The following is a 23,293-nucleotide window of genomic DNA, read 5'->3' on the forward strand; positions in this document are numbered from 1 at the left end:
TGTGGGCAGCGATCGGTTGGAGAGCATTCATTTAGTTGTACTTGTATTTAAGAGCAGTTGGAGGCCACGAAAGAAGAGTTGTATGGCATTGAAGACCGTCTAGAGGTTAGTTAACAGTGTCCAAAGAAGGGCCAGAAATATACAGAATGGTGTCGTCTGCGTAGAGGACCATCACACCTCCTCCTCCATGCTTTACGGTGGGAACCACACATACAGAGATCATCTGTTCACCTACTCTGCGTCTCACAAAGACAGTGGTTGGAACCAAAAATCTCAAATTTGGACTCATCAGACGAAAAAACAGATTTCCACCGCAGCAAGTCTCTTCTTATTATTGGTGTCCTTTATTAGTGGTTTCTTTGCAGCAATTCGACCATGAATTCCTGATTCACACGGTCTCTTCTGAAAGGTTTTTTTTTGACTGCACTTGAAGGAACTTTCAAAGTTCTTGAAATTATCCATATTGACTGACCTTCATGTCTTAAAGTATTGATGGGCTGTCGTTTCTCTTTGCTTATTTGAGCTGTTCTTGCTTGGACTTGGTCTTTAACCAAAAAGGGCTATCTTCTGTATACCACCCCTACCTTGTCACAACACAACTGATTGGCTCAAAAGCATTAAGAAAGAAATTCCACAAATTAACTTTTAACAAGGCACACCTGTTAATTGAACTGCATTCCAGGTGACTACCTCATGGGGCTATCGAGTGGTGCAGTGGTCTAAGGCACTGCATCTCAGTGCTAGATGTGTCGCTACAGACACCCTTGCTCAAATCCAGGTTGTATCACAACTGGCTGTGATTGGGAGTCCCATAGGGTTGTGCACAATTGGCCCAGCGTCATCTGTGTTTGGCCAGTGTGGGCTGTCATTGTAAATAAGAATTTGTTCTTAACTGACTTGCCTAGATTTAATTTAAAAAACATTTTTAAAACGCTGATTGAGAAAATGCCAAAGATGTCATCAAGGCAAAAAATATATATATATTTATATTCATATATAAAATATATGTTTATTTCTTTAAGATTCCATGTGTTATTTAATAGTTTTGATGTCTTCACTATTATTCTACAATTTTGAAAATAGTTCAAATAAAGAATGAGTTGAATGAGTAGTCCAAACGTTTGACTGTCAGTGTATGTATATAGGACATCAAATACTGTAAAAGTCAGCAGGGAATGAACTCAAACTAGTTTTAATTTTTAGAAAATCTATTCCCAGGTTTTCCCATACATAGAGGTGTATGTGATCGTATCCCACTGTAAGGTATGAAACGGTTCTGTTTTTGTCAAATAGCCTAACGTACTATATCTGTTTGGGATTCTTGCTGTCAATTTGCAGTGTATGCTACTATTTTTAACTACGTTCCCGCTGCCTCATTCGGGCGCTGCATCATTTGCGAGTGTTTACTGTTGCCTTGTTTTATTCTAGTGCTGACTCAACTTTATTTTTCACTCCCAGTCCCTCTGTAGGCGACATGCGCATGTGCATCAATCAGCTTCCTGGCTCTCCGGTTTGCGCCATTTTCTTTCCCTTAGCTAGCTAGCTTAGATAACGTAGAAATAAATTGATTTAGGCCCTCTTCTTATTTAATTCAGCACACCCAGTTCGTTAGTCGACATTTATGCCAATCGATTTCTGAACATGGAAGACGAATGCCACCCCAAAACCCTGTAAGTAGTCAACACAACAGTCACGACGTTGCCAAGTTAGCTTGCTAATGTTAGTTAGCTATCGACCTCAACAGCTTCCTCATTTCAACCTCTCACTCATCAGCATACTGTTTCTCTCCAAGTGAAACAAAGGTTACAGAACTATCTAGTAGGCTGACCAAACTATATACATGAACTTATGCAATAATATATTGCATGACACATCAGCTAGTTAGAGCTACTTAGCTAGCAAGCTATTGGTATCTTCTTAACTAGCTATTTTCATGTTGAAATGTCCCAATCATGGCTGGTCTAAGCTGAGGTCGGCACGCTCAACTTCGTTCTTATATCGAGAACGGAGTTGAACGTTCCTCAGCTTGGCTGGCTTTGGATAACGTTAGCTGTCAGCGAGGTGCTTTTAAAATTTTCAAAATAAAAGTCCTGCACGTACGTCATATGTGGACAATAAGTGAATCATTTGTGGTGGACTTTTAGTTTGACATGAGGTAAACCGAGGAAGTGAGTCTCCAACAGACTCACGTTTCAATCTGTTTTAATAATACGATCCTTTAAATATTTCTCAAATTCCCCCGTTATAATGATCAACCTTCCTGCCCGCCAGCGCAGTATATTAATGGAATTGTATTTAACTTCTGGCTTCCAATGGACTGGTTTTGTCCAATCTAATACATTTGAAAGCAAAGCTAATGTATGTAAATCTCCCCGCACCAACGAATTGTTTTTTAGCAACGCAGGTGTATTTACTGTTGACTAACCCCATTCCGTACAAACTTGCTCAAATGAGGCAGCAATGAAAACAAATGGGACTGTGTTGCCGTCAAAATCTGGGGTGCGAACTATGTTTCTATTCATGCGTTGATTGACATGGTAAATGCCCGATTGTATTGGAGAAAAGTTGAAAAAACGGAATCCTCTGACGCTGTACATTAAATTGTGAAGTCTCATGACATAACATACAGCACGCATAATGCAAATCATTCTGTGTCGTACAGTCTCTCCACCTGGTGTAGCTCTTCTCTCTTCAATTACAAATAAGAAAGGGTACCAACACCTAGTCAATTGTACAACTGAATGTATTCATTTTTTGCGTCATCACTGTAAGTCAACATGACTCTCAAAAGCTGCAACAGCCACTGTTTTTACTTCTGAAGATAACTTTAGCGCCGCCCTAAAAATGATTCCTATTCGACACAAATCTTCAAATAGGTATGTAATGACATTTTATATAAACTCTTTATAGTGTTTTATTTAGGGCTTAGAGGTGATAAGTTGGACAGATAAGCCATGTGGGAAACTGCTTTTTTCACCCTATCTCCCCCTTTCACACAGTAGGTTTCGCTTCCCCTCCCGTCATTTAAAAAAAGACCATACGGAGCTCATTGTCTTCTTCAATCATGCAGAGATGTGCAGCATGAAGGTCTCGTCATTAATTTTGCTGAAAAGGGGAGAAATTGTGCTTTACAATGTATTCATATTACAGTTGACCTGGAAGTATAACTTTTTTTAGGCACTAAAATAAGGTAAATTGTACGTTACAGCACGATGTACAAAGTGCGTAAGCTAACTATGCGTACATTGGTGTTAAGTGATGCCTTCCCCTTGTCTCCATACTGAAGTGGTGAGGTGAAAGTGTGTTATTTGAAATTAATTATCTAATGTTAGGTAGTATAAACTCAAGTATATATGTTAGCTAGCTACAGCTCTAACTGTTACTTTGGTTAGTCTAGCTAGCTATAATAAATAATTAGGCTTTAATTAATTGCAAACAGAGTACCTTGGTCCTCCTTGTTTAACCAATTTAGGTCTTAAGTGTTAACAGCTGGTGCACAATCTCTAATTATGTAAGTCTCAAGGTTCTGCTTGCATGAGTTAGAATACCTCATGATAGACAGCTAAGAAAAAATTTGATGAAAACTCTTGGTAAATAGTATGGTCTATACTATTTACCAAGAGAGTTTTCATCAAAATGTTACCACCACAAACCAATGTTGGCACTAAGACCGCACTCAATGAGCTGTATAGAGTACCAGAGTATGAGTCATAATATGGGAAATGGTTCCAATAATTTTTCCACCATTAATTTTTCCCATAGGGGATTTTAGAAACATTTCAAATAAGGGCTGTGTTTCATGTAGGCTTACCCTGGCGTGATGTTTTGATAACCATGTAACTCTATCTAGGACAAGGTGACTATAATATAGTCAATATATTATTCTGTAGTTACCCCCCCACCCCCTCAAAAAAAGGAAACTCTAATGTGACTATCATAAAGAACTACAAATGCCATGATGATCTGAACGAGACTGCCAAATTGAGGCAATGGTAAGAATCTCTGGATGAACTATCTAATGTTAGCTAAATGTAGTAATTAATAAATTGGCTACATTAATTTAAATACAAAATTCTGTGAACTGTCTTAGGCAAGTTTTCAATTGACACAATACCTGTTAGCAAATGTGTCAGCTAGAGATGACGTGCAGGTTTTGCATGATGTCTACTTTGATGCATATTAGAATTTTCGAATCTGAGAGTAAATAGAGCTGAATATATTGATAAAACTCACCTTGTCAGAAAGAGATTTACATGGTTATCAACATGTCAACATGTAAGCCAACTTGAAACGCAGCCCTTATTTGAAGTGTTTCTAAAATTCCCTATGGGGAAAAATGTATGGTGGGAAAATGATTGGAACCATTTCCCTGTTTGACCACTAGGTTTAAAGGGTATTATGGCACCTCCACTCCATTGAGGGACTCTGTATGGCCATAACCATAAGAAAACAAGAAAATGTTCACTCAGAGGCGGCGCTCCTAGTGGTCGGTGGCTTTAAGGCAAGAAAACTGAAATCCATTTGACCTCATTTCTACCAGCATGTCACCTGTGCAGGTGGAAAAACTCTAGATCATCTTTATTCTACATACAAAGCTCACCCTCAGTCCCTCGCCCTGCATTTGGCAAATCTGACCATAACTTCATCCTCCTGATTCCTACTTACAAGCAAAAACTAAAACAGGAAGTACCAATGACGTGCTCAATACGGAAGTGGTCTGATGAAGTGGATGTTAAAGTAAATATCCACCCAAAACCACTAATTCCTATCATTTACAGTGTAACAACACTAATATGTAAGAACAATATTTTTTGTGAACAAATGTTTTATTTTGTCCTAAGTTTAAAAAACGTGTTAAAAATAATTGTGGAAATCTGCAGCTCAATTCGACTACAAAACCCACAATGCAATGCGTTCTCTATGGGTTAGCTAGCTAGCTAGCCAATGTACGACTGTGTGCTCACGGACGACTGTGTGAGCACGCTTTCCATAGCCGACGTGAGTAAGACCTTTTAAACAGGTTAACATTCATTCACAAGGCTTCAGGACCAGCTGATTACCAGGGCACCTACTCAGAACATGCGCTAACCAGCTGGAAATCTTCATCGCTGACATTTTTTACCTCTCCCTGACCCAGTCTGTAATATCTACATGTTTCAAGCAGACCAGCATAGTCCCTGTGCCCAAGAACGCCAAGGTAACCTGTCTAAATGACTATCACCTGTAGCCATGAAATGCTTGGAAAGGCTGGTCATGGCTCACATCAACACCATCATCCCAGACACCCTGGACCCACTCCAATTCACCTACTGCCTCAATAGATTCACCTGGACAACAGGATCACCTATGTGAGAATGCTGTTCATTGACTACAGCTCAGCATTCAATACCATAGTGCCCTCAAAGCTCATGACTAGGCTAAGGACCCTGGGATTGAACACCTCCCTCTGCAACTGGTTCCTGGACTTCTTGACGGGCCGCCACCAGGTGGTGAGGGTAAGCAACAACACCTCCGCCACGCTGACCCTGAACACGGGGGCCCCTCAGGGGTCTGTGCTTAGTCCCCTCCTGTACTCCTTGTTCACCCACGACTGAGTGACCGCCACTACTCCAACATCAGACGACACAACGGTGGTAGGCCTGATCACCGACAACAATGAGATAGCTTACAGGGATGAGGTCAGAAACCTGTCAGTGTGGTTCCAAAAACCTCAACGTCAGCAAGACAAAGGAACTGATTGAGCACTACAGAGGGCAGAGCACTCCCCCATCCACATCGACAGGGCTGTAGTGGAGCAGTTAGTTCCTCGGTGTCCACATCACTAAGGAATAATCATGGTCCACACACACCAACACAGTTCTGAAGAGGGCACGACAACGCTGTGTCCTCCTCCTCAGGAGGCTGAAAAGATTTGGCATGGGCCCTCAGATCCTCAAAGTTCTACAGCTGCACCATTGAGAGCATCTTGACTGGCTGCATCACCGCTTGGTATGACAACTGCTTTCCATCTGACCGCAAAGCTCTACAAACGGTAGTGCGTACGGCCCAGTACATCACTGAGGCCAAGCTCCCTGCCATCCAGGCCCTCTATACCAGGCGGTGTCAGAGAAAGATCCTAAAAATGTTCATAGTCCAGCCGCCCAAGTCATAGACTGTTCTCTCTGCTACTGCACTGCAAGCGGTACCGATGCACCAAGTCGGGACCTTACAGGACGCTATAAACTGCTTCTACCCCCCCAAGCCATAAGACTGCTAAGTAATTCATCTGAGTAGCTATTGGTTAACTATTTAACTACCTGCATTAACCCATCACATACACTGCTGTTACTGTTTATTATCTATTCAGTTGCCTAGTCACTTTATCACTACCTATATGTACAAATCTACCTCAACTACTTCGTACTTCTGCACGTCGACTTGGTAATGGTACCCTGTGTATATAGCCAAGTTATCGTTACTCATTGTGTATTTATTCCTCGTGTTATTATTTTTCTATTATTTCTCATTTTTGTCTCTCTACATTGTTGGGAAGGGTCCATAAGCATTTCACTTTTAGTCTACACCTGTTGTTTACATAGCATGTGACTGATAAAATTGGAAATAACTCTTTCAGTCTACATTTTGTCAGATCTAGAGGCTATACAGACCTATAGGCTAAACTTTAAAATGCATATTCAGACCTTTTGCCTTTGGGGGTGCTCTATTGCTAAAATGGGTCTCCTAGGCCTAGAGCCAAAAGTCCCCTAAATGGACAGAATTCTTTTCCAGATATGTCCTCATTGTACAGACAGGGCCACGCCTTTCCGCAAACATTAACAAAGGCAGATTTGTGTGCCTAAAACTAAAGATTCATGAGATATTATTCCATAAATAACATTCAAAGAAACATTTTAAGCAACTAAACTTCCATAGTGTAGCCTATCCTTAAATCATCAGCTTCCAACCTTCTAAGATCACTAATTTACCCCATCTTTTTCCTAGGTATGTTGGTAACCTGTCCAGAGATGTAACAGAAATTTTGATTCTTCAGCTGTTCACCCAAATTGGACCTTGCAAAAGTTGTAAAATGATAACTGAGGTAAGATGTATTCTGCTCTATTAACTTTGATTTATGGAGACAATTATTTTAATGGATTATGTACTAGGTCTAGGAATTCAAGTCAGTATACAGGGTACCTACTATGGTTAACCTTTGACTGTAACAACTGTCATTAGCTAGGTTTCCATCCAATTGGTGACAGATTTTCATGCAAATATGCAAAAATCTGCATAAAGAAAATATATGCATTTCCCACCAGTGGTGTGTTTCCACCAAATTCTTCTTTGGAAGAAGCCTGGCAACCAACTTTAAGGTGCATTACCACTGCCAACTGGACTGGGGTGTGGACCTCAGTTCATCTTTCAATCACCCATGTGGGTATATGCTTCTAAAAACCAATGAGGATATGGGAGAGGCGGGACTTGCAGCGCATCAAGCGTGGCTACGCAGACGCTTGTTTGCGTAAGCGAGCAGTGAGGGTGCAATGATTGAATAAAATGTATGTGTACATTTATTTTGCAACCCTTGCGCACGGTGTGGTCAGCATGTAAGAGTGAGAATAATTTTTATTTGTCAAATGGCAGTCAACCATCAATCATGATGTCACCAGAATAAGACCCTTGGAAAGGAGCATCAAGCTCATCAGCGTTTACGTCAATTTCAATGGTATGACTTTGCTCTCATAAATACAGTGGATGGAAACGTGGTTATGGCACATACCAGTTTTTCACATAATTGTGTCCCATTTTCCATAAAATTTTAATGTTGCCTTTGTTCTTATTTTTCACTTAAAACTGATTACATTTCCATCATGTTGATAAACACACCATAATCTAGAGGCAAAGAAACGCACACCTTTTTAGGCGAGGTGCTGGCTAGCGGAGTGGAACACTTTAAAAAAATGAAGGAGAGCCACACACTCTAGGAGCTCAGATGCAAAAATATTTATGTCCAATGTTTCGACAGACAAGCTGTCTTCATCAGGGTATAATGACAAACATTGCGGGATGACTCATTTATATAGTGTCAAAAGACACACACAGGTGTCTGTAATCATGGCCGGGTGTGGCCTGATATCATTGGTTAATTCTCATATATTAGAATAGCATACAAAAAACATAAATGGATAACGTACGATCATAGATACAATTTGGCTACATAAGCCTACAAAACATTTACAATAGCAAAATCACAATCACATGAATGGCTTCAGATCAAATTGTATCTATGATCATACTCTATCCATTTGTTTTTTTGTATGCTATTTTAATGTGGTCTACCATGGGATGCTGATGTAATGGCCTCTAGTGGACCTGTCCGAGTTTCTCAACTTCTCCAGCATAGCTGGGTGAGACGGTATAGGCTACCATCCATATGAACTAGACCATTCTTTGGTTTGATCTCTTTTTTGTTGTTGTCCTGAATGTCTTGTTTAGTCAGATATATCAGGGGATATTTACTAGTCTAAATGGGGTGTTTTCTGTTTCTGATACTTTTCTCTCCCCTTTAGTAAATGTATGATTAGGCCTTTTTCAAGGCCTCTACTATTATAGTGGGTTATATCTAGATATGTGCAATGAACGCAATCAGATCAAATTGTTTATTTTTTTTAAATGTACTGAACAGCCTTTAGGTTAGCCTTTGGCATATCTGTCCCAAAGAGGAAAGCTAGGGTTATTGAATCCCAGCCTTTTAAACAATGTTACATATTGCAAGACAATGTTGATGATCCATAGTAATCCCCCTAGTAGAGTAACATGGTTACTCAGTTCTTGTAGTTGTATTCCAAATAATGTTATATGTTTGGCAATAATATACTCTCCCAACTTTTTTTCCCTCAGCAACCCGATAGCAGGAGGATGAACTCTTCTGTCGGATTTTCTGTTTTGCAGCAATCAAGCAATGACCCGTATTGCTTTGTGGAGTTCTTTGAACATAGAGATGCTGCTGCTGCCCTAGCAGCCATGAACGGGAGGAAGATATTGGGAAAGGTAATTTTTCCATTCAAATGTAGTACTCTGTGTGGAGGCAGTTTTCTTGCTAAGAAGCGCTGGTTATAACTAGGGTTGAATGGCAGGAACCCAATTACTGAGATTTACCGGGATTTACCGCACAACACCACTCCCATTTCCCCGGGATAAATAACTGCAAGAAACCGGTAGATTATTTATAAAGGATGGCGTGAAATGGAACTGTTAAATTACGTGCCATGTCTAAATCGAGATTGCATGTAGACGTATCAGCTCATCATGGTAACTTTTGTTCTTGTGACAGGTAGGCCTACATTTTCTACAACATAGCCTATGCTACAGTAATATAAAGACAGTGTGTGTCTAATTTACCCATCTCTATCTGGCTTTTGTGGGTCACCTTGTTTTTTTAATTGTGAAGATAAAAAAACATTTTATTTCAGCTGCAGAGTTTTTAAACAGCCTGTCACTCGAATGTCATTGCCATAAATTAGTGCACGTGCAAGCACTCTTCTCAGTCTTTCTCTCCCTCTATCAACTCCATTCAAATTGCATCCAAATAGATCATCCTGTTCTAGATTGCTATATAGCCCTATATATAGATGTCCTAGCCTTTCAGGTAATACATTCAATGCAGTATCAGCCTTATATTTAGCTAGTTAATGATGGGTTGTGCATAATACGCTTTTAACTTATAACATCTGTGTGTGCATATTGCGCAAAAGACCTGTGCTCCGCTGGCCTCTCCTTAAAAACGCTCCTTGGCTCTTGTAGTCCCATGCAGGAAAAGCTAGACTAGAATTGCTTGCTGGACATACTTCTTTTGAGCATTTTTTTTTTATACCAATAGACTATTTGAAGAGGGACGCAAGCTCTTTTTTGCTGAATGTTAAATACAGCAGCCAATAGAACTCACGGGTAGTTTGAAAGAAGAGCGAATGCGCAATGGCGGTAGGCTATAGCAGTTATTTATTCATACCCATGACCATTCTTGAAGAGAAGTGAAAGCCTTCTGCATCTAATTCTAGACCTATATTATTCAAGGATGTCATTAGAATGATGAAATGAAGACAAGGACAACCAAACTGATTTCATTTAACTTTTGAAAGCGAGGAAGGAATGAAGCAACAATAGAGTTTAAGGAGGTAGGCTAATAACAGGGAAAATATTATGAAAGGTATATAGAGTGCATTCGGAAAGTATTCAGACTCCTTGACATTTTCCACATTTTGTTACGTTCCAGCCTTATTCTAAAATGAATTAAATAAAACAATTTCCTCAGCAATCTACACACAATACCCCATGATGACGAAGCCAAAGCAGATTTTTAGACATTTTTGCTAGAGTTTAAAATAAAAACTGAAATACCTTATTTACATAAGTATTCAGACCCTTTGCTATGAGACTCGAAGTTGAGCTCTGGTGCATCCTGTTTCCATTAATCATCCTTGAGATGTTTCTACTACTTGATTGGAGTCCACCTGTGGTAAATACAATTTATTGGACAAGATTTGGAAATGCAAACGCCTGTCTATGTAAGGTCCCACAGTTGACAGTGCATGTCAGAGCAAAAACCAAGCCACGAGGTTGAAGGAATTGTCCGTAGAGCTCCAAGACAGGTTTGTGTCGAGGCACAGATCTGGGGAAGGGTACCAAAACATTTTTGCAGCATTGAAGGTCTACCAAGAACACAGTGGCCTCCATCATTCTTAAATGGAAGAAGTATGTAACCACCAAGACTCTTCCTAGATCTGGCAGCCCGGGCAGACTGAGCAATCGGGGGAGAAGGGCCTTGGTCAAGGGGGTGACCAAGAACCCGATGGTCACTCTGACAGAGATCCAGAGTTCCTCTGTGGAGATGGGAGCACCTTCCAGAAGGACAACCATCTCTGCAGCAATCCACCAATCAGGCCATTATAGTAGAGTGAAGCCACTCCTCAGTAAAAAGGCACCTGACAGCCTACTTGGAGTTTGCCAAAAGGCACCTAAAGACTCAGACCATGAGAAACAAGATTCTCTGGTCTGATGAAACCAAGATTGAACTCTTTGGCCTGAATGCCAAGCGTCACGTTTGGAGGAAACCTGGCACCATCCCTACAGTGAAGCATGGTGTTGGCTGCATCATGCTGTGGGCATGTTTTTCAGCGGCAGGGACTAGTCAGGATCCAGGCAAAGATGAATGGAGAAAAGTACAGAGGGATCCTTGATGAAAACCTGCTCCAGTGTGCTCTCAGGCCCTCAGACTGTGGCGAAGGATCACCTTCCAACAGTACAATGACACTAAGCACACAGTTAAGACAACGCAGAAGTAGCTTTGGGACAAGTCTCTGAATGTCCTTGAGTGGCCCCGCTAGGACTTGTACCTGATCGAACATCTCTGGAGAGACTTGAAAATAGCTGTGCAGCAACTCTCCCCATCCAACTTGACAGAGCTTGAGAGGAACTGCAGAGAAGAATGGGAGAAACTCTCCAAATACAGGTGTGCCAAGCTTGTAGCATCATACTCATGAAGACTCAAGACCGTAATTGCCGCCAAAGGGTGCTTTAACAAAGTACTAAGTAAAGTCTAAATACTTATGTTAATGTGATATCAGTTTTTTCATATATATATATATACAGTGGGGTAAAAAAGTATTTAGTCAGCCACCAATTGTGCATGTTCTCCCACTTAAAAATATGAGAGAGGCCTGTAATTTTATAATTTTGCAAATTATGGTGGAAAATAAGTATTGGGTCACCTACAAACAAGCAAGATTTCTGGCTCTCACAGACCTGTAACTTCTTCTTTAAGAGGTTCCTCTGTCCTCCACTCGTTACCTGTATTAATGGCACCTGTTTGAACTTGTTATCAGTATAAAAGACACTTGTCCACAACCTCAAACAGTCACACTCCAAACTCCACTATGGCCAAGACCAAAGACCTGTCAAAGGACACCAGAAACAAAATTGTAGACCTGCACCAGGCTGGGAAGACTGACTCTGCAATAGGTAAGCAGCTTGGTTTGAAGAAATCAACTGTGGGAGCAATTATTAGGAAATGGAAGACATACAAGACCACTGATAATCTCCCTCGATCTGGGGCTCCACGCAAGATCTCACCCCGTGGGGTCAAAATGATCACAAGAACGGTGAGCAAAAATCCCAGAACCACACGGGGGGACCTAGTGAATGACCTGCAGAGAGCTGGGACCAAAGTAACAAAGCCTACCATCAGTAACACACTACGCCGCCAGGGACTCAAATCCTGCAGTGCCTGACGTGTCCCCCTGCTTAAGCCAGTACATGTCCAGGTCCGTCTGAAGTTTGCTAGAGAGCATTTGGATGATCCAGAAGAAGATTGGGAGAATGTCAGATGAAACCAAAACATAACTTTTTGGTAAAAACTCAACTCGCCGTGTTTGGAGGACAAAGAATGCTGAGTTGCATCCAAAGAACACCATACCTACTGTGAAGCATGGGGGTGGAAACATCATGCTTTGGGGCTGTTTTTCTGCAAAGGGACCAGGACGACTGATCCGTGTAAAAGAAATGCTTCGTAAGAAGCATTTCAAAGTCCTGGAGTTGCCTAGCCAGTCCCTAGATCTCAACCCCATAGAAAATCTTTGGAGGGAGTTGAAAGTCCGTGTTGCCCAGCAACAGCCCCAAAACATCACTGCTGTAGAGAAGATCTGCATGGAGGAATGGGCCAAAATACCAGCAAACAGTGTGTGAAAACCTTGTGAAGACTTACAGAAAACGTTTGATCTCTGTCATTGCCAACAAAGGGTATAGAACAAAGTATTGAGAAACCAAATACATATATTGACCAAATACTTATTTTCCACCATAATTTGCAAATAAATCAATTAAAAATCCTACAATGTGATTTTCTTATTTTTTTTTCTTATTTTGTTTGTCATAGTTGAAGTGTACCTATGATGGAAATTACAGGCCTCATCTTTTTAAGTGGTAGAACTTGCACAATTGGTGGCTGACTAAATACTTTTTTGCCCCACTGTATATACACATTTGCAAACATTTCTAAATACCTGTTTTTGCTTTGTCATTATGGGGTAATGTGTGTAGATTGAGGCAAAACAACAATTTAATAAATGTTATAAGGCTGTAACATAACAAAATGTGGAAAAAGTCTAGGGGTCGGAAAACTTTCCGAATGCACTGTATATGCGTCAGCCTAATAACTATGCAAATGGTCCCTAATATAAAAAATATAAAAATATGGAGGCCTATACCTATGCTGCACCAGAATTATATGTTTTCTTCTGCTTTATCATGGTTTGAACGAGGTGAGTAATTTCAGTCCATATAATACAATAAGTTCACACTCAAAAAGATTAGCCTACTGGAGCTAGTTTAATTTATTTACACGAGAGCATATAGCTAATGACGTCTATGGGCTTTTATGTTTTTCTGTCGTGCGTAATGTGTAGTAGCCTGTATCATGTATAGTTGAAGTCGGAAGTTTACATACACTTAGGTTGGAGTGATTAACTCGCTTCTCAACCACTCCACAAATTTCTTGTTAACAAACTATAGTTTTGGAAAGTTGGTTAGGACATCTACTTTGCGCATGACACAAGTAATTTTTCCAACAATTGTTTACAGACAGATTATTTCACTTATAATTCACTTTATCACAATTCCAGTGGGTCAGAAGTTTACATACACTAAGTTGACTGTGCCTTTTAAACAGCTTGAACATTTCCAGAAAATTGTCATGGCTTTAGATCGGCTAATTGACATCATTTGAATCAATTGGTGTACTTGTAGATGTATTTCAAGGCCAAACTCAGTGCCTCTTTGCTTGACATCATGGGAAAATCAAAATAAATCAGCCAAGACCTCAGAAAAAGATTGTAGACCTCCACACGTCTGGTTCATCCTTGGGAGCAATTTCCAAATGCCTGAAGGTACCACGTTCATCTGTACAAACAATAGTATGCAAGTGTCAATACCATGGGACCTCGCAGCCATCACATCGCTCAGGAAGGAGACGTGTTCTGTATCCTAGAGATGAACGTACTTTGGTGCGAAAAGTGCAAATCAATCCCAGAAGAACAACAAAGGACCTTGTGAAGATGCTGGAGGAAACGGGTACAAAAGTATCTAAATCCACAGTAAAATTAGTCTTATTCCGACATAACCCGAATGGCCGCTCAGCAAGGAAGAAGCCACTGCTCCAAAACCGCCATTAAAAAATCCAGTCTACGGTTTGCAACTGCACATGGGGACAAAGATTGTACTTTTTGGAGAAATGTCCCCTGGTCTGATGAAACAAAAATATAACTGTTTGGCCATAATGACCATTGTTATGTTTGGAGGAAAAGGGGGGAGGCTTGCAAGCCAAAGAACACCATCCCAACCATGAAGCACGGGGGTGGCAGCATCATGTTGTGGGGGTGCTTTGCTGCAGGAGGGACTGGTGCGCTTCATAAAATAGATAGAATCATGAAGGAAAATGATGTGGATATATTGAAGCAACATCCCAAGACATCAGTCAGGAAATTAAAGCTTGGTTGCAAATGGTTCTTCCAAATGGACAATGACAAAATGGCTTAAGGACAACAAAGTCCAGGTATTGAAGTGGCCATCACTAAGCCCGGACCTCAATCTGATAGAAAACTTGTGGGCAGAACTGAAAAGGCGTGTGTGAGCAAGGAGGCCTACAAACCTGACTCAGTTACACCAGCCCTGTCAGGAGGAATGGGCCAAAATTCACCCAACTTATTGTGGGAAGCTTGTGGAAGGCTACCCGACACATTTTGACCCAAGTTAAACAATTTAAAAGACAATGCTACCAAATACTAATTGAGTGTATGTAAACTTCTGACCCACTGGGAATGTGATGAAAGAAATAAAAGCTTAAATAAATTACTCTCTACTATTACTCTGTTTTCGCATTCTTAAAATAAAGTGGTGATCCTAACTGACCTAAGATAGGGAATTTTTACTAGGATTAAATGTCAGGAATTGTGAAAAACTGTGTGTAAATGTATTTGGCCAAGTTGTATGTAAACTTCCAACTTCAACTGTATATATTGGAAAACTGCACAATTATTTGGCCATTTTTGGGCTTGGGCTCATTCAATATCATTAATGTAGGGATCATCAGGCTCAGGTAGCATCAGATTAGAATGTTCTTGCTGATCAAAGCTCTAATCAAATCCAGACATATTTATATGCCTAATAATGTTTTGAATGACACTTCCGGTTTTGGCTGGAAACACGGTCACCTGGGAGAAAAGTGTTTTATTCTCAGGATGGAACATCTGGGAAATACCGGAATAATATTCAACCCTAGTTGTAAAACCTTTCACAGTTGCTTTAAGGGACATGGAATGAATGTCTTTGCTCCACTTACATTTCATTGTTCTGTGAACTGTTTTTTTTTCTTCAGGAGGTCAAAGTAAATTGGGCAACCACTCCAAGTAGCCAGAAGAAAGACACATCTAGTAAGTGTTTACATTTGAACCTTTTCATCTTTTACTACAAAGGCAGTAAAAAATAATAAAAACAATTCTAAATGCACTCGCACATCTGAGCTATCTTTGTTTATTTTTTCTAAGTAAAAAAATCTATATGATTTATTGTCACATACACCGGATAAGTGCAGTGAAGTTTAGTGGGTGTAGGGAAATGCTTGTGCTTCTAGCTCCGACAGTGCAGTAATATCTAACAAGTAATATCTAACAAATACATAACATATACCCAATACATTCATCTAAGTAAAGGAATGGAATTGAGAATATAAGGACAAGCAACGCTTTAAATGCCTTGTTCAAGGATACATTGACAGATTTACGACGTTGTCGGCTCGGGTATTCGAACCAGCGACCTTTCGGTTACTGGCCCACCGCTCTAACTGCTAGGCTACCTGCCACCCAGTAGCTACATTAGAGAATAATAGTTATTCTGTCTTGATAATTTCAGATCACTTCCATGTATTTGTTGGAGACCTGAGCCCTGAGATCACCACTGAGGATATCAAAGCTGCATTTGCACCTTTTGGGAAAATCTCGTAAGTTGCTTTGAGTTTTAAGCTTGTCAGATTTAGTATGTTGACATCTCCTGGAAATTGTTTTTCTCTATTATTTTTTCGAATCATTCGAGTAACTTTAGAGATCTTCTCATAATAAATGTGTTTGTAAGAGGTCCATGAACAGAATAGATGTGTAACCACATACAGTATATACGGTGCATTCGGAAAGTATTCAGACCCCTTGACCTTTTCTACGTTTTGTTACATTACAGCCTTATTTTAAAATGTATTAAATAGTTTCTCCCCCCCTTATCAATCTACACACAATTCCCCACAATGACAAAGCAAAAACAGTTATTTTATTTAATAAATTTGCTATTTTTTTTAAATAACTGATATATAACATTTACTTAAGTATTCCTTTACCTAGTACTCTGTTGAAGTACTTTTGGCAGCGATTACAGCCTCGAGTCTTCTTGGGTATGACGCTACAAGCTTGGCACAACTGTATTTGGAGTTTCTCCCATTCTTCTCTGCAGATCCTCTCAAGCTCTGGGAGGTTGGATGGGGAGAGTTGCTGCACAGCTATTTTCAGGTCTCTAGAGTTCAAGTCCTCTGGCTGGGCCAATCAAGGACATTCAGAGACTTTGTCCCTAAGCCACTGCTGCGTTGTCTTGGCTGTGTGCTTAGCATCGTTATCCTGTTGGAAGGTGAACCTTTGCCCCAGTCTGAGGTCCCGAATGCTCTGGAGCAGGTTTTCATCAAGGATCTCTCTGTACTCTCGATCCTGACTAGTCTCCCAGTCCCTGCTGCTGAAAAACATCCCCATATCATACTGCCATCACCATGCTTCACTGTAGGGATTGTGCCAGGTTTCCTCCAGACATGACACTTGGCATTCAGGGCAAAAAGTTCAATCTTGGTTTCATGAGACCAGAGAATCTTGTTTCTCATGGTCTGAGAGTCCTTTAGGTGCCTTTAGGCAAACTCCAAGTGGGCTATCATGTGCCTTTTACCGAGGAGTGGCGGCCAGCTCTAGGAAGAGTCTTGGTGGTTTCAAACTTCTTCCATTTAAGAATGATGTAGGCCACAGGGTTCTTGGGGACTTTCAATGTTGCAGAAATTATTTGGTACCCTTCCCCAGATCTGTGCCACAACACAATCCTGTCTCGGAGCTATATGGACAATTCCATCGACCCCTTGGGGTGAATTTTTTGCTCTGACATGCACTGTCAGCTGTTGGACCTTATTATAGACAGGTGTGTGCCATTCAAAGTCATATCCAATCAATATAATTTACCACAGGTGGACTCCAAGTTGAAGAAACATCTTAAGGATGATCAATTGAAACAGGATGTACCTGAGCTCAATTTAGAGTCTTAACAGCAAAGGGTCTGAATACTTATGTAAATAAGATATTTCTGTGTTTTATTTGTAATACATTTGCAAAAGTTTCTAATCTTGTTTTTGCTTTGTCATTATGGGGTATTGTGTATAGGTTGAGGACATTTGTTTTCTTTAGTCCATTATAGAATAAGGCTGTAACATAACAACATTTGGAAAAAGTCAAGGGGTCTGAATACTTTCCGAATGTGTTGTATACTGTAGATGTAATTTCTTTGATTATTGGTTGAAATAACATTTTAAAGCACATCACACCCAGTCTTGATACATACATCTCTATCCCTGTTTTGATCATTTGTGAAAGCAGGATGACAGAACAAGTGACAAATTATTTTCAATTGTAATTCGTTGACTAAAACCCCACTAATTTCACAACTCAACTATTTTCACTGACAACATTGAATGTCAGCTTTCTGTTTTCCCCTCGTGTTTTTTTGATAAATGTAGGAAATGGTAAGTAGTTTGGTATGTCAAATATAAGATTGCAGTTCAAGCTTTGTATGTGTAACCCTGAAAAGCATTCAGCCTTTCAGTAGTTGTGAGTCTCAGTTAAGTAATAGCGTTCTGGTTATTTTTACAGAAATGCTCATAGGATTGGACAGGAGCTTGAAGTCTAACAGCAAGGAACTGTGCACACTGGAAACTCAGATGTAGACTTTTTCTCTATCTATTTATTCTATTCCTCTCTTTGTGTTTTTGTATTAACATGACCTAGTTTACTATAACAAACTCCAATATTCAATACATATACTTAAAGATTTGTGTAAAACTGATTCTGGTTTGTTAATGTTGATAGTTTTTATGCTCCTTTCCTAAAAATCTGAAAATGTTTTCAAATTTGCAGCTCACCAAACTCCATAATGGTGGTAAAGAATTTACCAGGAAAAATAAAGAAATCTGTTAACAGGCCATGTATGCCATTTTAATTCCTTTTTTCTCTTTGATATTTATATATATTTATATTGGTAGGATGAGCACCATCAGCAGATATTAGGAATGCATGGTAGTCCATAAGAAGTGTTGTGGATTATAATGGGTGCACTGTTTGACAGGGAACCCTTAACTGAAAATGAATCTGGAGAAAGAAGCAGTTAAACTATCAGTGTAGGTTGCATTTGTTTGTACTTGTTTTTGTTTTCAAATGCTGCCTTTTTATCAGTAATCAGTTGAGGGTTTTTAAGGTAGTTAAAGGTGCTTGAATAGTGTTTTACAGTATTACTTACTGTACCTGCCAGTGTTGTGATTGGTTGTGATATCATTCTGTTGATTTCTCCCACCGGAACAGCATCTGCCATCAAAATGGGAAAGCTGTTCTGACTATGTGGCATTGTTATCTAGTGGAAATCGCTCTGTCCTTTCCTGGTTGCAAAAATTCTACACTGTTCGCCAAATTACAGTTTAAGTGAGAAAACTAGCACTGAATAGTGTAGGGCATCATTGTACCATCTAAATTGCTGTGTATTTATCTTTTCAATAACAAAATGTTATTTTTTTATTCTGCTGTTTGAAGCTGGTGGACCAAAACTGAAACGGTTACAGCTTCAAACAGCTGTAAAAACGGTATTTATTGTTTTTGAAAAACACAGCGATTTAGATTGTAAAATGATTCCCTACACTATTCAGTGCTTGTTTTCTCACATAACTTCAGTTTAAGTGAACAGTGTAGAATTTTTGCAGCCAGGAAAGGACAGAGCGATTTCCACTAGACAACAATGCCACAATAGTCAGAACAGCTTTCCCATTTTGACGACAGATGCTGTTCCAGCGGGAGAAATCAATAGACTATCACAGCCAATCACAACACTGGCAGGTACAGTAAGTAAAACACTATCATTACACTGTTAATGCAGATATATTATGGACCTTTTCTGAAATTACAAAGCAAAGATTTAAACAAATCCTATGTGTAGCACCTTTAAGATATTTATTGGGATTTTAGGGGACAATGTAGTCGATTCGAAGTTCAGTGTGTGTGGTTCCTTTTAATTTATGCATGTTATACAGTGGTGCAATGGTCTGATGCTATTGTCTTGTGTCCTTCCAGGGATGCTCGTGTTGTGAAGGACATGACTACAGCGAAATCTAAGGGGTATGGATTTGTGTCCTTCTATAACAAACTGGTAAGGCTCCGGTGCAGGAACACAAGATGAAGGTTATTTCTATTTCTGTTCACTATTTTCTATTTTCAGTAGATTTGATCTTAAGATAATTTTTAAGTTTTATAAATAAGTACACTGTAAATGCACATTTTGTGTGCTCTGTTGGTTGTTTTGTAACTTAAGTACAAGTTGTAGTTTATTTGATAATTATTCCTGTTGAATATATATTCTTCTCCATCGTTTAGTATGCAAAACATGTTTTAAATGACATAATAATAATAATAATAATAATAATAGCATATAGTTTATAGAATATGTATAGAACAATGTAGAATCTAGAGAGGAAACGTTGTCTTTTGTTTTAAACAACAGGATGCAGAGAATGCCATTGTGCACATGGGGGGACAGTGGTTAGGGGGACGCCAGATAAGGACCAACTGGGCAACTCGCAAGCCACCCGCCCCAAAGAATGTTCAAGACAGTAAGTATGAGTGAGATAAGACTGTGTTGATTTAATAAGGTTGAAAAGGGAGTTATGAGGCTGAGTGTTCATATTTATATCCTTTGTATATTTATACCAGATGGCTCGAAGCAGCTGAGGTTTGAAGATGTAGTGAACCAATCCAGTCCCCAGAACTGCACCGTGTACTGTGGAGGAATCCAGTCCGGACTATCAGGCAAGTTAATTTAAACATGAAAAGTTACACTCAGACTGTTTAGAATCAATCGTTAAATGTTCCCAACAAATAGAGTTTGGGGAAACAAAGACTGGGTTGGCAGACAAAGGTGGATGATTGTTTCACTGAAATCTTTTTCCTTGCAGAGCATCTCATGCGACAGACATTTTCACCCTTTGGACAAATTATGGAAATAAGAGTTTTCCCAGAGAAAGGTTACTCTTTCATCAGGTACTGTTTTATTCTGAGCAAAGATTCCCTATTTTATTTATGTACAACACTATGTATTGCCTCATTCTGCCTGTAGATGGCAGTACCGGTATATGACTCAATAATAAATCTTCTAATACTACACCAAAAGCCCCCAATAATAATGTCTACTGTATAATCCAATCAGATTTATTTGTGGAAGTAGTTAAATGGTTTTATTACATCGTTTTTTGGTTATGCTTTATAATAACTTGGATATTATTATTATATATCCTTATAAATTATTTTAAGCAGGTTTTAAATGGTATAAATGCTCATGAATGAAATATTAATTTATGAATAGTATGTACACTCTTTATAAATAGTTTGTTTATTCACAAGTTATTAGTGTGTTTTCCTATGATTGGTATTCTTGAAACGGTACTTATTCCTTAACACTGTCAACCATAAAATAAACAAATTCCTCTCATGTTGCACATTTTTTATTTTACACTGTGATTGCAGTGCTGAATTACTTTTCTTGACCACCATTTCTTGTCGACATTTGTGTTCTTCTGACAGGTTTTCCTCCCATGAAAGTGCTGCCCATGCAATTGTTTCTGTAAATGGAACATCCATCGAATGCCACATAGTGAAGTGCTACTGGGGCAAAGAATCCCCCGATATTGCCAAAAGCGTACCACAGGTAGGACACAAGTATCTTTAATTGAGACACTGCTCAATTAAAATATTGACATTTCCAAGTGCACATTTTTTTTTTTTTTTACTCACCCATAAAAGTATTGGATTATGATCAATTGTGTCTTTAAACAGATGGAGTATGGTCAGGGTCAGTGGGGACAATGGAGCCAAATGTATGGGAGCCCCCAGGCCCAGCAGTATGGACAACAGTACATGGCAAATGGTTGGCAGGTGCCCTCTTATGGAGTGTCTTATGGACAGTCTTGGAATCAGCAAGGATTTGGTGTAGAGTAAGTATAAACTAATTACTCAGATCATGCACATTGTGAAATGCTCTTGAAAGGAGAATTATTTCCTTAGTATCCAAACTCGTTCAGTTGTTTGCAGCACTTGTTCATTAGGGAGCTCTGTTCTTTTTTCAGACTATACTGTAGGCTTCCTGGTGTGATTGCACAAAAGAGGCTCACATTGCTGGTTACATTCAGAACATTTTTATCAAGACTGTTTGCTTTCCTCAACAGTATCTATTTAACATTTCAACACCATTACTACTTTTCTGTCAACAATATTCTCCTTTACCACAGTTTCTTGTTGACATTTGCAAGCATAGGCCTATATCCAGTGTCATTGGCGAACCTGGTGAAATTGTTTGACTCCAGAGCTACACTAAACTATGAGATCTTGTTCACAGGGACTCCATTCTGGCTGCAGCAGCACAGAACCTTTCAAGGTGACAAATGCAATCAGTGTTTTATATCCCAAAGCTTTCACTTACCAGCCTCTGTGTCATTCCTTGACCCATATTGTGGTTGTCTTCTCTCTTGCAGACAGTCCCAGTCCCCAGCCTGGGTTGGAGGGTTTGGATCCCCGGCACCATCCCAGCCCCAGACCGGTCCTGTGATGCCCAACCAGGGAAACTTCAACATGGCAGGCTACCAGACACAGTGAGCAGGCTCTCACTCATATCAATAACACAGGCATGTCACCAATTCAGAATTAGTGGACTTTCAATTAGGAGAAGATAAAGAAATTAGCATTGTAATCTAATCATCTGGAGAGATTGTGTTAAAGCAGAGAAGATCAGGAACAATAGCTTAACTCAGATATATGAGGAAGCAAATGTTATTTATAAAGACAAGTAGTGAGGGGGGGGGGTGTTTTTATTGGCTGAAGTTATGTACAAATGAAATGTCAACAGGTGGTTGAAACAAAACTTGGACTGAATTTTCATGCTTTTATATATAGGGGATATCTTAAAAAATAAAAAATAAATAAAAAAATGAGTTTTTGTTTACTACTTAATGTAGCCTAAAATGGACTTAAAAGGTCATTTGAATACCCTAGTTTGTCACAGGACATTGCATAGGAACATAAAGCTCTTTAAATGGTTAGTTTCTCCCCATCAACTCTGATTGTGCGTTTGCTGATTTTAAATCACTTTCTGAACTTTTGACAGATGTGAGTAAACACATTTTCAGTCTCCTGTTTTAAGAAGCACTTTTAGGGTTCACATGTTAGCTGTAAATCTTTGAATGAGTATGGATTTGCGTGCCATTATGTATATTTACATTTTATTTGCTTCACTCTCTATCTCTTGACATTGTACTAGCCGAATTTCTTGAAAATGCGTGTAAATCTATGTTATTATTTGATTATACCTGTAAATGTCACTTATAAAGGAAAAGGGTCAGGAAGGCCAAACATTTATATAACCCTCAACCTGATTTTAAAATAAGGATTTCCAAGCATGTACTCTTTAGTAACACAGGACCTCCACAAACCTAATTCTGTATATACTGTAGATGGGTGTGCAATGCAGGGCTGACATATTGAATATATTCAATATAATTTACAAAGAAGCCTTAATTTAAATGTCAGTTACGTCACCATTCATTATTTTACTCCCTGAAGCCCTGTTAGAAACCTGAACTCTAGATTTTAGAACTGATGTTGTGTGCCATTTTCAGCTAATAGCAGGCGACGAGGAGTTAACATTTCCTGGAAACATTGAGGGTGTATTGCACGTTTTTGAAAATGTATTATCTTGGTTGCTCAAAGTATTGAATGTAAATGGCAGAATTGTTTTAATGATGAATAAAGCTCAGCGATTGACAAAATTCCTTTTTCAATGTAAAAGGGTCTCAATAAAAATGATTATTGGAAGAAAATAAGCTGATCCCTGCCCCCCCCGTCTTGTTTGTGTTTGGTGCATTTACTGTAACTACTACAAGTCT

General features: G+C 39.4%; 1 protein-coding gene across 7 annotated transcripts; it reads left to right on the plus strand.

Moving 5' to 3' along the window:
- Nucleotides 1–1,455: 1,455 nt before the first annotated feature.
- LOC109899580 (nucleolysin TIAR-like) lies at nt 1,456–23,235 on the plus strand. 7 transcript variants are annotated; one of them, XM_031835887.1, is made up of 15 exons: nt 1,474–1,670; nt 6,982–7,078; nt 8,881–9,030; nt 15,407–15,461; nt 15,940–16,027; nt 17,973–18,042; nt 18,237–18,304; nt 19,437–19,512; nt 19,864–19,972; nt 20,073–20,168; nt 20,315–20,399; nt 20,940–21,063; nt 21,192–21,349; nt 21,751–21,789; nt 21,887–23,235. In XM_031835887.1, coding segments are annotated over exons 7-15 (810 nt in total). In that variant the 5' UTR covers nt 1,474–1,670; nt 6,982–7,078; nt 8,881–9,030; nt 15,407–15,461; nt 15,940–16,027; nt 17,973–18,042; nt 18,237–18,302; the 3' UTR covers nt 22,008–23,235. The 7 variants fall into 7 exon arrangements, with proteins under 7 accessions (XP_020350521.1, XP_031691747.1, XP_031691746.1 ...); XM_031835886.1 differs by lacking the exon at nt 17,973–18,042 and adding an exon at nt 18,445–18,496; XM_031835885.1 differs by having other exon boundaries at nt 17,973–18,496.
- Nucleotides 23,236–23,293: the final 58 nt, after the last annotated feature.

This window comes from Oncorhynchus kisutch, linkage group LG11, assembly GCF_002021735.2.
Source record: "Oncorhynchus kisutch isolate 150728-3 linkage group LG11, Okis_V2, whole genome shotgun sequence".
In the NCBI taxonomy this organism is placed as follows: domain Eukaryota; kingdom Metazoa; phylum Chordata; class Actinopteri; order Salmoniformes; family Salmonidae; genus Oncorhynchus; species Oncorhynchus kisutch.